This window comes from Odocoileus virginianus, chromosome 8 (genome assembly GCF_023699985.2).
Source record: "Odocoileus virginianus isolate 20LAN1187 ecotype Illinois chromosome 8, Ovbor_1.2, whole genome shotgun sequence".
Lineage (NCBI taxonomy): Eukaryota > Metazoa > Chordata > Mammalia > Artiodactyla > Cervidae > Odocoileus > Odocoileus virginianus.
Genome location: NC_069681.1, coordinates 10,804,726 through 10,822,476, shown reverse-complemented (window position 1 = coordinate 10,822,476; position 17,751 = coordinate 10,804,726). Strand labels below are relative to the sequence as shown.

General features: G+C 43.8%; 1 protein-coding gene across 1 annotated transcript in view; it reads left to right on the top strand.

Annotated features, from left to right (window-relative positions):
• Window positions 1-17,751, top strand: part of VWA8 (von Willebrand factor A domain containing 8) — a 367,424-nt gene that overhangs the window by 339,537 nt on the left and 10,136 nt on the right. The window contains exons 41-42 of the mRNA XM_070471177.1: window positions 2,630-2,755; window positions 5,265-5,423. Of these exons, the coding sequence (XP_070327278.1) occupies window positions 2,630-2,755; window positions 5,265-5,423 (285 nt within the window). The remainder of the gene's footprint in view (window positions 1-2,629; window positions 2,756-5,264; window positions 5,424-17,751) is intronic.

Below are 17,751 nucleotides of genomic sequence, written 5' to 3'. Positions count from 1 at the left end.
GAGGATCTTCCCAACCCGGGGATTGAACCCAGGTCTCTTGTATTCTTAGATCTGACTCTGTCCCAACTTAGAGAACAACAAAATGGCTGAGAACCTTAGATAGCTATTTAGGAGATTTTTGGTATCCCACCACCACCCCACCCCACACCCACCCACCAAACTCCAGATAATGGAAGATTTTCATCCAGTTACATATCTGCTAAGTGGTTCTAGATGTTTTTTGCTTCTTCTGAGTGCTGAGAGTGCTAATGTTGCAGCAGAAACATGGATTTTGGAAAGCAAAGTATGTTTCCTGTAACTAATTATCCACCCAAGTCTCTCAAAATATTTACTATCAATAGCAAACCAGCTTAACATAACTACATTTACGCTAATGTCAAAATAGACATGAAATGAACTGGTTTCCTAAGCAGTTACTTTCCCCATAATTTGTTGCACTTAGCAGACAGGCAATTCAGCTATTTCTATTATTGAAGAATAGATCTACTAGTGAAAAAAAAACACATTGCTTCAAAGTCACTTTTTAGACTTTGGTTAATGCTTAGAAGCTTACAAATTAGGGACAATTCCCAGTTACTTGAGAAAATATTACTGTCATTATTTTGATATAATTAGGAAGAGGCAAAGGGTAAAAAAAACGAATTGGAAAATCCTCCACTTAATACTAGTGACTTTCATTTCTAATTAAATGTAGACTACTGTGCTTAGTCGCTTAGTCATGTCCGACTCTATGACCCCGTGGACTGCAGCCTGTCAGGCTCCTCTGCCCATGGGGATTCTTCAGGCAAGAAGACTGGAACGGGTTGCAATCCCCTCCCCCAGGGGATCTTCCCAACCCAGGGATCAAACCCAGGTCTCCTGCACTGCAGGTGGATTCTTTACCATCTGAGCCACCAGGGAAGCCCAAATGTAGACTGTTACACTTCAAACAGACGTTCACAGGCACCGTGTCCCCTCAGTTTGGAGACGGGGCTGCAAAGACACAGAGAATCTCAATAACTGCCCAAAGTGAGACAAAACTAGAAGTTTCACATGCTGAATCCAAGTCTGATGCTTTTTCTACCCTGAGCCACTCTTTGTCTTGATAAGTGCATTGCTGAAATGAAAATAGACTCAGTATAGTAAAGAGTCATCATTATATTCATAACTAGATTTTTTAAGAGACTTCAGTGTTTTAGAACAATTTTAGATTCCCAGAAAATTAAGCAGAAAGTGCAGAGAATTTCTATATACCTCCTGCCCCTGCACACGCCCTTCCCTATTACCAACATCCACCACTGATGTGGTACATTTGCTACAACTGATGAACCTGTACTGACACATTATCACCCAAAGTCCATAGTTTACATTAGGAATCACTCTGAGTGTTGCACATTCTGTGGTTTTGGATAAATGTCTAATGACATGTATCTGCCATTACAGCATCATCTTGAATAGTTTCACTGCCCTAAAAATCCTCTGTGCCTTGCCTTTTCACGCCTCCCTCTCCACCAACCCTTGGCAACCACTGACTTCTTTTACTTTCTCCATAGTTTCACCCTTGAACAAAATGTTTTATTGTTGGGACCATACATGCTGTAGCATTTTCAGATGGGCTTCTTTCACTTAGTAATATGCATTTAAGTTACCTCCATGTCATTCCGTGTCTTGATAGCTGCTTTGTTTTTTAGCACTGAATATTATTTCATTGTCTGGGTTCTTAATGTAAATATCAGCTTTGATAAACCTGTGCCTTCATTGGGATATTATGACTCTTTATCATATAACTATCATCTTAGTCCACCGGGCATAGTTTTAAGCATTATGTGCAAATATCTTTAGAAAAGTAATCTAGGAGATTTCTGAATATAGATGATCAGAATGTCAGTAGGGTACAAAATGTTTTTGTACTATGGTTCTCAACTGTTCCCATTTGTACTCTAAGTCACAGAGAACTTGAACAACTTCTTGAAAAGGAAGAATCTGAAGATCACATTTAAGAATCTGAAGACTATGTTTTCTCTGTGCTTGCAGACAGTGCTAACAAGTTCAAGCTGATTAATTTGTTACCTAATAAATTTTCTAGGAGTAAACTGTGACGGAAAGTCCATAAGAAATGCACCATCATTACACTCCAGATATTGCATACATCTCCAGAGGTTCATTTGCATACCGTTATCCTGTTCATATGTGCCGTGAGCTCATTTTGTCCTTCCATGTGTTAAAACAAATGTAATGGACAAAATCTGCACAAAGGGCATCTCTTTGTCAGCAGAGCCAAAACCAGGCCTTTTATGAAGCTGTGCCCATGCAGAACCAGCATGTACTGAAAAGATCCCTGGTGTGTTTCCTGTAGTTGTTGTTTAGTCTCTCAGTCGTGTCTGACTCTGTGGTGACCTCATGGACTGCTGTAGCCCACCAGGTTCCTCTGTCCATGGGATTCTCCGGGCAAGAATATTGGAGTGGGTTGCCATTTCCTTCTCCAGGGGACCTCCCCAATCCAGGGATTGAATCCTGGTCTCCTGCACTAACAGGCAGATTCTTTATCACTGAGCCACCAGGGAAGCTCCATGTTTCCTGTTATTCATGCATGAAATGCATCAGGGCCTCTCCAGAACTAAAGTAAGCATTCATGTGTGTGTCTTTGTAGGCGAAAGGCAAAGAAAGACAGTGGCTAAGACACCAAGCTACTGGGGAGCTAGATGATGCCAAGATCATCGACGGGCTGACTGGAGAAAAGGCCATCTACAAACGCCGGGGTGAGCTGGAGCCACAAGTAAGTATGGGTGCCCTGGGAGCCTCGGATCTGTAGTTTGACCTTCTTCACAGGCAGATGCTTCCTCGAGTCGCTGTTTTAGTCAAAAGACTACAAACCCTGAATATGGCCATCAAGGAAAGCATTATATATATTTTTAATTAGAAGAAAGCATAAATATTACACTATTATATAATCAAGATCCCAGCATGAGTCACGAAATACCAGGCACACTCAAATTGAGCAATTGAGGGAACCTAATAAAAAGACTGTTTACAAAAGTAAGGGTGGGGCTTAGGAAGTCCAAAAAGGGACAGTGTGGTCTTCCAACAGCGGGGATCTGCCCTCGGTCTGAAAGGGCGGAGGAGAGAGCGCTTACTGGAACCTGGACAAGGTGGTTCATGGAGAGGGCTGCCCGCCAAGGGCCGCGTGCTTCAGCAGGAGAACCGCCCATGGGCCGCCGCGGGACGGGGCGGAGGGAATAAACAGGCCACCGTCCGGCTCTGGTGCGCTGCCAGTGCCTCCCAGCAGCTGCTGGAAGCCAGAGAGGCCGCTGCCATCTTGCAGATGAGCCCCCAGGACACAGAGCAGGGTGCCCTGGAGGGGAAACGCACGACACCCGGTGTCCCTGAATCCCGGAGGGTGACGCAGATGAAAACACTTGAGCCATCTTAGTGGTTTTCTGCTGTTCTGTTCCTTTAAAGATCTGTGTTCATTCTGCAACCAAAGAAATTTTTAGAAAATAAGAAATTCTCGCAGAGTGTGAAGTTTAAGACAGTCATAACACTAAAATATTTGCAGTAATACAAGGGGCAAAAAATGACAATTAGGTGAGTCTCTTAGAGGGCTCTGTGACTTCCAAAATCCTCGAATAACCGAATTGCTAAGTAGCCAATGAGACCTGGGGGCCGGTGGGGGTTGTTGGAGGGGCCATGCTGGTATGAGTCAACGGCTGCTTTCTTTACTGACTCACTGTGGTCCACCACTGTGTTTAAATACATCTGAAATCATGAGTCGTCATGGAGGCATGAGGCACTGTTAGGCAATGCCTAATTTAGGCAGACTCAACAAGCTTTTAAGAAATACACTGAATCTGTCTCCAACCATTACACTCCAGTACCCACAGAATTTTCTTGAAATGACTAACTTTGCTCATTCGTTTTCATACATGTCAGCGAGTGTATAGTAACCGAATAATCTGGAATTTTTCTCCTTTTTCTTCTTGTAAGTAAATCTGACAAGCATACTTTTGTTTTTCTTTCTGCACATTGGCAGGCCTGGGTCCAAAACCAAATTGAAACTCCTAAGCTTTTCACATTTTAATTGACGGTTGTTGCTGACCTATAGTTCGATGCCATGTTCATGCCTTTAATGCCAGGAAAAGTAAAAAGAAGCAGTAATTCAGTAACTGGAAGGAGTAGAAAACTGAAGGCTTCCTAAAGACAAAAGACAGGAAGAGATATTTTCCTTCACTTCTTTGCAAGAAGCGCCTGCCTCTCACATCCCTGATTTTAGGAATCTGACATTTCTTACAGACCATGTGGAAGTGATTTTCAGGTCACTACACAACAGGTAAAATTGCTGTGGGCTTCCAGAATAGCTCCATCTTCCTAGAGAAACTGACTCTAAGGCTTGATGAGAGAACGACACACTGGGGTTTATATTCTTTCCTGATTATTGTTTTTAAGATGGCATCAGTCTCATTAAGGAAGTCTTACTAGACTAGGTTGGTCCTAGGACCATATTCCAAAGGAAAATCCTCCCCCACGTGGCCCCAACTACCAACACAAATCTGAAGTTCCATTTACTGAATTCCATAGATCAGCAGTCCCCAATTTTTTTGGCACTGGGGACAGGTTTAATGGAAGACAATTTTTCCACGGACCAGGCAGGGTTCGTGGGGGTATGGTTTTGGGATGATTCAAGCACATTTTGTTTATTGTGCACTTTATTAATATTTCCATTATTATTACATTGTGATTATATGATGAAATAATTGTTATTCTGTCGCTAAGGTGTGTCTGATTCTTTGCTATCCTGTGGACTGCAGCACACCAGGCTTCCCTGTCTTCCACTGTCTCCCGGAGTTTGCTCAAGCTCATGTCCATTGAGCTTGTGATACCATCCAACCATCTCATCCTCTGTTGCCCCCTTCTCCTCCTGCAGAATCAGATTTTCAGGCATTAGATTCTCATAAAGGGTGTGCAGCCTAGATTGCCCACATGCACATTTCACAGTAGGGTTTGAGCTCCTATGAGAATCTAATGTTGCCGCTGATCTGACATAAGGCAGATAATGGGTGGTAATGTGACTGATGGGGAGCCCACCACGCACCTCCTGGTGTGCAGCCCGTTTCCTAATGGTACCAACTCATGCCTCCCCACCTGCCAGGACAGCCTTGTGCAGGGCTCAGCCTACAGCTGATCCACCTACCTGGCAGCTGGCACTCTGGGGCCGGCATGAGACCCTCAGAATGGCAGCCAGTGATGGTTTTCTGGTTCTCAAGGCCTTTCTGTCGTCCCTCCCTCAGATGGGCAGCCCCCAACAGAAACCCAAGCGCCTGCGCCTGGTGGTAGACGTGTCGGGCAGCATGTACCGCTTCAACGGGGTGGATGGCCGGCTCGAGCGCTCAATGGAAGCCGTGTGTATGGTCATGGAGGCCTTCGAGAACTATGAGGAGAAGTTTAAGGTAACGGTGTGAACTGTGGAGGGTGAGAGGCGTCCCAGAGCCCTGCCCAGGAGTCACCCCGAGTCAAGACAGGAGGTTGGCTGGGGGGTGCTCACCTAGGGCAGACAAGAGCCTTCATCTTCTCATCAACCCATCTGTCAGCACCAAGAAAGGGAGCCTTCTGTTTCATCTGCTCTAATAACCAGAAAATGATAAGACCTGACCTAAAGACCAGTTGCTACAGAAAAAAGCACTGCCCTGGACAAGCTGTGTGATGTCAGCCGTGATGTTGTGGTGTTGCTATTGTTGTCAGTCACTCAGTCGTGTCCAGTTCTTTTGAGACCCTCTGGACTAGAGCCCGCGAGGCTCTTCTGTCCATGGGATTTCCCAGGCAAGAATACTGAAGCGGGTTGCCATTTCCTTCTCCAGGGGATCTTCCCAACCGAGGGATGGAACCTGCGACTCCTGCATCGGCAGGCGGATTCTTTACTGCTGAGCCACCCAGGAAGCCGCACGTTGGAGTGGAGTGGGGAGGAGCAGAAACAGGCAGATAGAAGCATGGCAGGCATCTCCCCAGATTTCTCAGGGCCACCATACCCGCGCCAGGACCCCTCACCCACCCATCCATTCCTGCTCCGTCACCGACCAGGCCGCCTCTCACAGTTCTCAGCGTTGCTCTGCCGTGGCTCACAGGGAGGGTCACACAGTGGCAGGAGTCTCCCCAGCTGATGGTGAAGGTGCTTGCCCTGGGAGAAATGGTCCCCTGTAAATGATATCCCTTTTGTCATCGCTGAGTTTGCTTTGCCTCCTCCTTTGGAGACCTGAGCTCTGAGAAGGGCACCCGCACTCCTGGCTTTGACCAAAGAAAATAACCTGAACACGGTGCTGAGTAATTCAGTTGAGAAGAGCAATATATGTGCAGTCATGGGCCTTGGGTACTCAGCCTAACCTAAAAATTCTCGACCACGTTGGGGATCAAACACATCCTTCAGAAACAGCCCATCTCCGATGACTTAGCTTGACATCCCGCCCGCACCTGCGGATTACTGTGCTGACAGTACAGTGTGTGTACTGTCTGTGTGTTGTGATCGACACAGCAAGAAGCAGACTGTGAAACCCATTGCTTCGTTGACTTTGGGCCCACTTTCAAGGCTGCAAGGCTCCCAGAGTCCCTTGTGTGAAGCTCTATGTGAGAGATTCCTTTTACAATGAAGGGATGAGGAACAGGCATAGTCAGTGAGTGCTGTGGGTTGTCAGGCTGCCTGAGACTCTGCCAGCGTCCGCGTCCTGCAGACACGAGTGGGGCGTGGACCCTCGCCGTGGGGAGCAGCTCTGTCTCCCTGAGGAGCTGGAACGCACTGCCCGTGGTGACCAGTGAGCACCCCGGAGCTGCCCCAGAGCCCTCTTGGGTTTAGTTGCCAGGACTCTGCATGCCACGATCCGAGCCCGGCCAGGCCGGCCCTGTTCTGCCTTACGGCTCCCAGGCGAGTGTTCAGTGCTTTCCTTCCTTCGCCGTCCCTCCCTTCAAATGAGGTTTTCTTGGTTTTGATTTTTTTTTTTTTACTTTTCTGTGTTTTTTTAAATATTTTGTTGAAGATGATTTATAATATTGTGTTAGTTTCAGGTATGCAGCAAAGTGATTCATGTATATATATACATATATATATATTCTTTTTCATATTCTTTTCCATTGCAGATCATTACATGATATTGAGTATAGTTCCCTGTTTTATGCAGTAGGTCCTTGTTGCTTATCTATTTTATATATAGTAGTGTGTGTATGTTAATCCCATCCTCTTAATGTATTCCTCCCCTCTTCCTCTTTTCTGCTTTGATAACCATAAGTTTGTATTCTGTGTGTATAACTCTCTGTTTTGGAGATAAGTTCATTTGGTTTTTTGTTAGTTTTTTTTTAAGATTCTACATATAAGTGATGTCATATGATATTTGTCTTTCTCTGTCTGGCTTACTTCACTTAGTACAATAATTTCTAGGTCTATTCACGTTGCTGCAAAAGGCATTATTTCATTCTTTTATGAATGAGTAATATTCCACTGTATATGTATTTGTTTATGTCATATGGGTTTAACATTTTAAGTAACTTAGGTCTTTTGTAGTATAAAAAGCATAATTTTTTTTGCTCTGTATGTGGAGCTATTTCTTTCAGATTTTTAGAAAGATTCAGTAGAAGTTCAGCAAGAAATAGACTGACAGAGTTCCCCAGGACTGGGTAAAGGCTGAGACAGAAGGCAGCAAGTGACCAAGCTAACGGGGAGGGAGCATGTTGGATATTTCACTGCATCTCATATGCGGAATATATGGAGAGATTCATGTTTGCCTCATCCTCACCGTTAAAAGTCTGTAATCTGGAAGAACAATTAGTCAAACTGGACATGTTGTACAAAAAAAAGAAATAATATCAAAGAAACAAGCATTCACAAGATGTTGTTTTGTTTTATTTCTGATTGACAATTAGAATACAAACTGTTGGCACATGACCTGCTGAATTTCAACTAAATTCAACAAAATTACAGATGCCGATTGAGCACTTGCTAAGAGCAGGGCTCTGTGAGGTACAGCGTTCCCGGCCAACCTTGAGTTGAAGCCTTTCGAGGAAGGCCTATAAAAATTAATTCTGATAGACGGCTTCACAAGAGGCATGCAATAGTAAAGGCACAGCGGAGCACACCTCTCCAGACACCCGCCTCTGGGGAACCATCCCCAAGTAGTATTTTGCTGACAGTCTCTCTCTCTTATTTTTTTTTTTAGGGTTTTCCCCCCATTTTTCTTTTTATTATTTGAAAAAAATTTGTTGGGGCATAGTTTCTTTACAATGTTGTGTTCATTTCTACTGTACAGCAAAGTGATCAGCCATCTGTATACATATGTCCCCTCTCTTTTGGATTTCCTTCCTCTTTAGATCACCACAGAGCACTGAGTAGAGTTCCCTGTGGTATACAGTAGGTGCTCATTAGTTATCTATTTTGTGTGTGCTTGCTAAGTCACTTCAGTCATGTTCAACTCTTTGTCACCCTGTGGACCATAGCACGCCAGGCTCCTCTCTCCATGGAATTCTCCAGGCAAGAATACTGGAGTGGGCATCCGTTTCCTTCTCCAGGGAATCCCCTTGATCCAGGGTGGAACTCGCATCTCCGATCTCTCCTGCATTGGCAGGCGGGCTCTTGGCCACTAGGGCAGCCTGGGAAGCCCAGATGGATGATAATAGATGAGGAAACAAAGAACTCTGGGAACAGAAGAGTTTGGGATCTTCTGTCACGGTTTCTCAGTGCTTGGGCGTGGAAGAAACACAGGGGGTGGGAAGTGGTTCAAAATACAAAGCCCTTTCTTCTTCCACTGAGCGTCAGAGCTGCAGTGAGCCACCTTACTGACGAGAGCGCCATAGTGTGGGGGCTTCCGAGGTGACTCAGTGGTGAGAGAAACCGCCTGTCAACGCAGGAGCCACGGGAGGTGTGGGCTGGATCCCTGGGTCAGGATGATCCCCTGGAGGAAGAAATGGCACCCTACTCCAGTACTCTCGCCTAGAAAACTCCATAGACAGAGGAGCCTGGTGGGCTGCAGTCCATGGGGTCGCAAAGAGTCGGACACGACTGAGCACACACGCATATCAGTGGTGCGCATATGTCAATCCCCATCTTCCAATTCATCCCCTCCCCCAACTCCCCTTTTGGTACCTCTGTGTTTGTTCTCTACGGTCTCTATGTCCGTGTCTCTATTTCTGCTTTGTAAATAAGATCACCTATGCCAGTCCTTTCAGATTCCACATGTATGCTTTCATATACGGTACTTGTGAGGGTCTCTTCAATTGCCACAACACTGTAAAGAATTTCCTCATTTTTTAAACCTGTGAAACCACAGAAATATTGAGAAGGTAACATAGTTATATTTGACTTTCTAAACATTTTTATTGAAATATATTTGATTTACTGTCAAATTTCGGTGAAATTACAGTAAGACACTGAGATATAATAAAGGTCTTTCAGGGCTAGAAGCTTCATCGTGTTTTATGCTATTTGATTTTTAACAGGAAGTACTTTAACGGTTTTGATTTTGTGCATTTTTTTTTGTACCCCTCACATTTACTACGTAGTTCCTGCAGATCTTTTTTAAAAAGCATAGAAAATCTTACGAAGCTAAAAGGATTAAAATCTTCACAACAGAAGGAGAAAATCCTTAAGATTTCACAAGATGAGCTCTCTGAGGAAAGGTGGTACTTAGCTGGATGTCTGGAGGGATGGGGGAGGGAAGTCAGGACGCGAAGGATTACAGGTCCTGTGCCTGCAGATTCCTCACTGTGACCCTGCTCTTTAGAGCTGAGGTCACCTCACAGTTCACTTCCTCCAGTTTCCTCATTCTTCAGACAGGAAACCAGGACCCAGAACATTAAGGGCTTGGCCCAGAGGCGGAAGGTAGACTTGCCCAGGACGCTTCTCTTTGTTTCCCCTATTTTGTTTTGTTTTTTAACTTTTCCCCTTTATTTCCAAATTTGTTTGTTTTGAAAAAGGTTTAATCTACAAGAAAGTTGAAAGAACTGTAAGATGAACAACCATGTGCCTTTGCTTAGATTCACCAAGTGATCCCTTTTTCCCTCATCTGCTTTATGTTCCTCTCTGAATATATACTTTTTTTTATCCTCTCTGATGCATTGGAAAGTAAGTCCTAACTGTCATACTTCTTTACCTCTAAATACTTTACTATACTTCTGCTAAGAGTCAAGACATTCCCTAATATGATCTCAATACCATTATTACCTCTAAGAAAATCATCAATAATTTTATCATATTTAAAATATCCAATCCATGTCTTTATTTCTGCTTTGTGAGTAAGATCATCTATACCAGTGTTTTCAGATTCCACATGTATGGGTTAATATATCATACTTGTTTTTCATTCTGACTTACTTCATCTAGATGACAGTCTCTAGGTCCGTTCTCGTGTACAAGTAACCCAATTTCGTTTCTTTTAATGGCTGAGTAATATTCTGCTGTAAACACAGAGGTAGAGGACAGACTATGGATACTGAGGAGGGAGGGGGTGAATTGGGGGATTAGGATTAACGTATATACACTTTTGACACTACGTATAAAATAGAAACTACCGGGAACCTACTGGCTGGCACAGGGAGCTCTCCTCCGCCTCCTTGGTGACCTAAATAGAAGGAAACACAGAAAAGAGGGGATATATGCAAACACGGAGCTGATTCACTCTTTGTGCAGCAGAAACTAGCACAATGTTGTAAAGTAACTACACTCCAGTTTTTTTTCTAATTATCCAACCCCTGTTCACTTTCCCCAGCTATCCCAGTGATTGCCATCCCAGGCTATAGAATACAAACCATCCCAATAGTCACTCATTATCTTTCTCCCTACAATCTGGGATTCGGTCACAGTCCCCACCTCATTTTTTGTTCCTGTCTTGTTCGCCTCTTTTAGCCTGTTGCATTGCCTTTCCTACCACCACCAGTTTACTTTTCATCATGGCCACTCTCTTGAGAGTCCAGATCATCTGTCTTGTAGCATATCCTGAATCTGTCCAGCTACTTTGTCTTGGTGTCATGTACCTCGTCCCAATAGCCCCTATGTCTCCAAAACTCCTGACAGGCTTTCCCCCACAGCAGGTGCCCTGGAGACACTTTGTATAACCTCCCCACCACCCCTGCCAACATAACCAGGATTCTGAGTATCCGCAGGCTGCCCAGGCTCTGATGGGGCTCACCAGGCCTTTTTTGAAGAAGGCAAGCAGGTGGTGGGATGGAGCCTACTTGCATTCTGCAAGACCTTTGTCCATGTATTATGAGATATATTGAGATACAAGTAATGGGTGCATATAGTACAATGTGTAAAATGCACAAAAGAAGTCAGGGTGAAGAATGAGCCTTTGCTCCCCTCTCTCAGTTCCCAGTTACCCTCCCTGCCCGTGACCACTGTGGACAGGTTTTTTCTTTGGTACCTTCTCAGAGACATCTGATACACATACGTCAAGTGACAGAGTCCCATTCACTGAGTTCTGTATCTTTTTGGGGGGAGAAGAAGAACCTCTTGATGAAAAACTAAAGAGCCTCTTGATGAAAGTGAAAGAGAAGAGTGAAAAAGTTGGCTTAACTTTTTGGCTTAACATTCAGAAAACTAAAATCATGGCATCTGATCCTATCACTTCATGGCAAATAGATGAGGAAACAATGAAAACAGTGAGAGACTTTATTTTGGGGGGCTCCAAAATCACTGTAGATGGTGACTGCAGCCATGAAATTAAAAGATGGTTGCTCCTTGGAAGAAAAACTATGACCAACCTAGACAGCATATTAAAAAGCAGAGACATTACTTTGCCAACAAAGGTCCATCTAGTCAAACCTATGGTTTTTCCAGTAGTCATGTATGGATGTGAGAGTTGGACTTTAAAGAAGACTGAGTACTGAAGAATTGATGCTTTTGAACTATGGTGTTGGAGAAGACTCTTGAGAGTCCCTTGGACTGCAAGGAGATCCAACCGGTCCATCCTAAAGGAGATCAGTCCTGGGTGTTCATTGGAAGGACTAATGCTGAAGTTGAAACTCCAATACTTTGGCCACTTGATGCAAAGAACTGACTCATTTGAAAAGACCCTGATGCTGGGAAAGATTGAAGGCGGGAGGAGAAGGGGATGACAGGATGAGATGGCTGGATGGTATCACTGACTCAGTGGACGTGAGTTTGAGCAAGCTCTGGGAGTTGGTGATGGACAGGGAAGCCTGGAGTGCTGCAGTCCATGGGGTCACAAAAAGTCAGACACGACTGAGTAACTAAACTGAACTGAGAAGACCATTTTTAAAGTTTTTATTGAATTTGTTACAATGCTGGTTCTGTTTTATGTTTTGGTTTTTGGCCAGGAGGCATGTGGGATTTTAGCTCCCCAACCAGGGATTGAACCTGCACCCCTTGCACTGGAAGGCATAGTCTTAACCACTGGAGCGCCAGGGAGGTGCGTGTTCTGTATCTTTATACTATGTGATCATATCCAACTCATTTAGTCTCTCTGAACTTTGATGTTCTCACCTCTGAAGGAAGCGTAAGGACTAGGAATAAGTAATGAAAGTGTGTCACTTAACAAATATAAAATGAGGCATGAGCAAATGACAGTTTTAGGAGTTCCTAGTGAAAATTATATACTCCATAGCCCAGGCTGGCCTTGCATGTGCTGTCATATGTTAGGAATTCAGCAGTATATGCTGAGCCTCGCCACTCCCCAGTTCCAGAAAGTTCTTCATGTTGTCTTCCTGCAGTTATACCTCCGTTGTAAGGCTCTCTAGCCTGTGTTTGCTTTGAAAACTTCAGAAGCCACTGGCCTGGCTCAGGGATCTGGACCATTCCCCACAGCCTCTCTCTTGGCGTCTACTGTGTGCTTTCTTTGTCTTGGGCTCAGCTCCTGGGCTCTGGGTCATTAGAGTCCAAATGCAAGTTGCAGCTGGGCGCAAACAATAAAGAATCTGCCTGCAATGCAGCAGACCCAGGTTACATCCCTGAGTTGGAAGATCCCCTGGAGGAGGAGCTGGCCACCCACTCCAGTCTTCTTGCCTGGAGAATCCCATGGACGGAGGAGCCTGGAGGGCTACGGTCCATGGGGTCGCAGAGTCAGACACCACTGAGCGACTAACACTTTCACTTTCCACTTTTATTGCAGCTTAGCAAAACCCATGAGTAAGAATTACTGAGAAGGAAAGGAACTTTGAGCAAGAATGTCTGAAAATAAAAAGTAATTCAGGGGCAGAACACATTTCAGAGGCATCTGGAATTTTTTAAGTTTCTCATACTTGTTCTACGCACTGAGTTCAGTTATTCTCAGGAACCACTGAAGTAGGTTTAAGACAGGAGCAGCATTATTTGCTAATAATCAGCGTAAAGTCTTCTAATCTTATAACCAGCAGAATTTCTAATGGTCACGTAGCACTTAAATATTGGCCTGGAAAGTAGGGAGCCATTTCATTTAAGTCAGGAAGCGTTTTTTTTCCTTTACCTTCATTGCAGTTTGTTCCTCATGATTTCTCCGAGCCCTGGGAATGTTTTCACTATAACCTTAAAGCAGATCACCTTTGCAAAAGCTCTTAATGCCTAATTTAATTTTTTTTTCCTTCAAAATATTCAGTAACACCAGAAGTTAGGTATTTCTCTTCTGAGCCCCCAAATAGTGACACCAGAAAATGAGTTATTGATAAGTTGAACTTGGAAAAAAAACCCTCAAATGTAGTGTTTCCATGGAGACATATAAATCACTTCTAAGACTGTGGTTTCATCTTTCTTTTTTTGGCTGCGCCGCACAGCTTGTGGGATCTTAGTTCCCCGAGCAGAGATTGAACTCAGGCCACGGCAGTGAAAGCACCAAGTCCTAATCACTAGACCACCAGGGAGTCTCCCTAACAGAGCAAAAGGGGCCCCTGAAGACTGTCGGAGGGCGAAGGTGTGTGGACGGCACATTTCACCCCTTCCCCCTCCATCCCCAATTCCACCAAACTAATTCCACTCGTATTGATATTGCATGACGTTTCACAATCTGGGCTCTGTGCAATATTTCATTTGGAGAAAGAATTCCACTGCTTAAAAAAATTGTAAAGTTAGAAAACCGCTGTTGTAGGGCCAACACTGGATCATTATTTCTTACAGATTCTGGAGGCATTCTTTTCGGGAAAAGCTTCATCCGTCCTCACCTAGACTTAGACGACTCACTCCCTTGACAGGAGAACAGGCACAGGTGTCCCTGTAACCAAGTGAAGCAGACTCCCTCATTCTATTTCTTGCGTGGGCCCCCGGAATTCTCACAGGGTCTTGGGAGCAGAGAGGATCTTGGAAATTATTTTCACCAGCCTCTGTCTTAAGATGGGAAAATAAAAATCCACATCCCAAGGTCACACAGCTAAACGGTAAACAGCCAGGATGTCTGACTTCCACTTCATGGCCTTTTCTTCATTCACATTTTATTCCTTGTTCTTGCAGCCGTATTATTTCTGCCCAATTGGTATACTTAGAAAGCTATGATTTAGGAGCAAATATACCATTTACATAAGGTACTTTTATCTTCTCCTCCATCACCCAAAGGAGGTGGAATAGACATACTTTTCTCAAAGATATCTTGGTCAGAAAGATGTGAAAAGGTGTGACTCTGAAACTAGCACCTGGGGGGAAAATCCCTTCCATCAAAAATGTAGTTCAACATCTATCACTCACCTTTTTCTAGTATCTCAGGCATGTTTCACACATTTAGAAAGAGGAATCAGTCATCTTATCAGCTCAGGCTTTGGATAAATTCTTTTTTTTGTCTGTACCATGTAGCTTGCAGGATCTTAGCTCCTCAACCAGAGATTGAACCCAGGCCCATGGCAGTGGAAGCACAGAGTCCTAACCACTGGACCACCAGGGAGTTTCCTGAATAAATTCTTCCTGCTGCTTGGAAATAAATAAAAGTTAAGAAGGATGTACAGACTTCTCTAGGGCCATTCAGAGTTAAACAAGAATTCAGAATTGACTCAATCATAGATGTGAAAGTTCAGAAATCCTAGGTAGAGACTGGGACAGCTAGAGGGGCGGGGCAGTAGTTAGGGAACGGTTGTTTCCCTTCAGTAAAAGCACTGGACTTAAAGAAAAAAGCACTGGACTTAGAGCGCCTGGATTCAGATTCCACCTCCGCCACCACTAGATCTCTGACCTCAAGAAAGTCTGTTAATCTCTCTGAGCATCGATTTTTTAATTCGGGAAATGATATTAAGAACACGCATCTCAAAGGTGTGGAGAACATCAGAATGAAATGAAATAGACAGAAGCACTTTGTAAACCTTAAAGAATAGTACGAACATTGACATTATACTCACTAAATGTATTGTCCTAGTCTTTCAGTGACCCTCTGAGATTAGGTAAAACAGAGATTATCCCTACTAGTCAGAGAGGTTCAGTGGCTTACAGGCACACAGGGTGAGAGGTCATCTAAGCCAGCATTGTTTATAACGTGGAAACAAGATTTGGAGGGGTTAAGTGACTCACCTAAGGTCACAAAGCTTTTTAAAGTTGGAGCTAAGTCTAGAGTCTTTGACCTCCAGAACATCATTCTCTTTACACTGACTTCTCTATGAAGAAAGCTTAGCAGCAACTGATACTGTGGATTATTGTCTACACCCTAGAATTCTGTTGGCACATCTCTGACCTTTTTAGTATGTTTATTGTCTAATCCTTGGCTGGTTGCTGTCAGCAGTGCTACCTGAGAATGGTGCGTTTGTATGTCCAGAAGGAGATTAGAATTTCACATTTTATCAGACTTCCAAAATAGCCTCAAATGATTGTCTCTTGCTACTTAAAATATAGAGGCATGTGCTTAGTCACTGAGTCGTGTCCAACTCTCTGTGACCCTACAGACTGTAGCCCTCCAGGCCCCTCTGTCCATGGGGATTCTCCAGCAAGAATACTGGAGCGGATTGCCATGCCCTCCTCCACGGGATCTTCTCAACCCAGGGACTGAACCCAGATCTCCCATATTGCAGGCGGGTTCTTTACCACCTAAGCTACCAGGGAAGCCCCATAGAGGTATAATAAAGCACAATTTCTCCTAAAGTTAGCAAATGATTATCCTTCCCAACAGAAATTTAAACACAAACCTTATTCATAAAATGCTAGTAGCTCTTTGTTGGACATAAAGTTTTCTTTGCCATCTAAATATTATATTATAAATCATCCTTCTAATCTGATGATAAATCTTTGTGTCTTGGACCGAAACTCACATTTGTTTTCATTTTTTTCCTACCTTTCTCTGAACGAATGAGATTTTCAAAAGAAAATATAGCAAAAGGGTATTTAAACAAGTTTCTAAAGCAAAAAAAAAAAAAAAAAGTATTAAAATCGGTCCTCTCTAGTTGAGACTTTTCTTTACTGCTGTGGTTTTAATGTTTATGTTGGATGTTAAATGCAAGACTCCACAGAGATTTAAGGGAGGCTCTGAAAAGTGGAGAAATCATGGTCACAAAAATTTTGAGCTACTTAGAACAAGTTGTGATCTAAATGTTAGGCAGAAAAAAAAAGAAAATAAATGTTAGACGGATGACAACAACAATGAGGTTCTTGTTTAATGAGTTCTATGAGTCCTGCCTAGAAGCCGGTTTGAGACCCTGTCAGGTCTGTCCCGACGAGCAACAGACTGGGTAAGTGGCAGAATCGGGCATTAGAAACAGAAATGGATGAGTTCGTATACTTTTTCCTTTCACCCAGACGATTTTGAGGATTAGCAAATTACTCTGTATAAAGTGTGTTGGGATCCTTGAAGAGCAGATCCCAGATAATTACGACATAGAAGGATGATTTTTCATGGAAGCTTAACATGATCCCCAGTAACGCCAGTGAATGCTTCACATTTGGATGTACTTTGAATTCCTCTCAAGCATTCTATTTACTTTGGACCCAGAAGAATCCCCAAGCCCATTTGGAAGATGAAAACCAGAGCCTGCAAACTATTTTAAAAGCCTCATCCTGTCCTTTAGGTGGGTCTTCTCAGCCTATGTAACACTAACTCGACACAGACAAAGGCAGATCTTTCTGCAAATTGCACTTTCCTTACTTCAGATAAAGGGAGGCGGGGAGGAGGGAGGAAGGGGTGCAGCTCACCTGTCTATCTCATTTACCCGAAAAAGTATAGAATGCTTTTTTTCTCCTGGGCAGATAATTAAGTGATAGATCCATCAGATGATAGACAGTTTTGTCTATCATCTCCACAAAATGTTTGTGGAGGTTCAGTCAATCAGTATCTGTTTTTGATAAGAAACATCCAGCAATTCATTTGACTACTATTTGGGTTTTTTTTAATAGTTCTTTAAATGTTTTTATTTGTTTGTTTTTCTTTGGGCTGCACTAGGTCTTCACTGTTGTGCAGGCTTTTCCGTAGTTGCGAAGAGTAGGGACTGCGCTCTAGTTGCAGTCCCAGGACTTCTCGTTACGATGGCTTCCCTTGCTGTGAGCACAGGTTCCAGGGCGCTCGGGCCTCAGCCGTGTGGCTCGCAGGGTCAGTAGTTGTGGCTTGCAGTCTCTAGAGCACAGACTCAGTAGTGGTGACACAGGCTTAATTGCTCCAGGGCATGTGGGATCTTCCCGGACTTGGGACCCAACCTGTGTCCCCCGGCATTGGCAGGCGGATTCTTTACCCCTGAGTCGCCAGGGAGGCCTGTCTACTATTTGTTTAATAATTAACTAGCAACTTTTTCCCTTGCGGTGACCAGTTATGTCAACCCTGTAAGCAGACCACATGGTCAAATACTTATTTATATAGTATCACCCATGGTCATCTGGTCAGTAAGATATTTAATCATCAGTTAAAAGCAGAAGAAAAA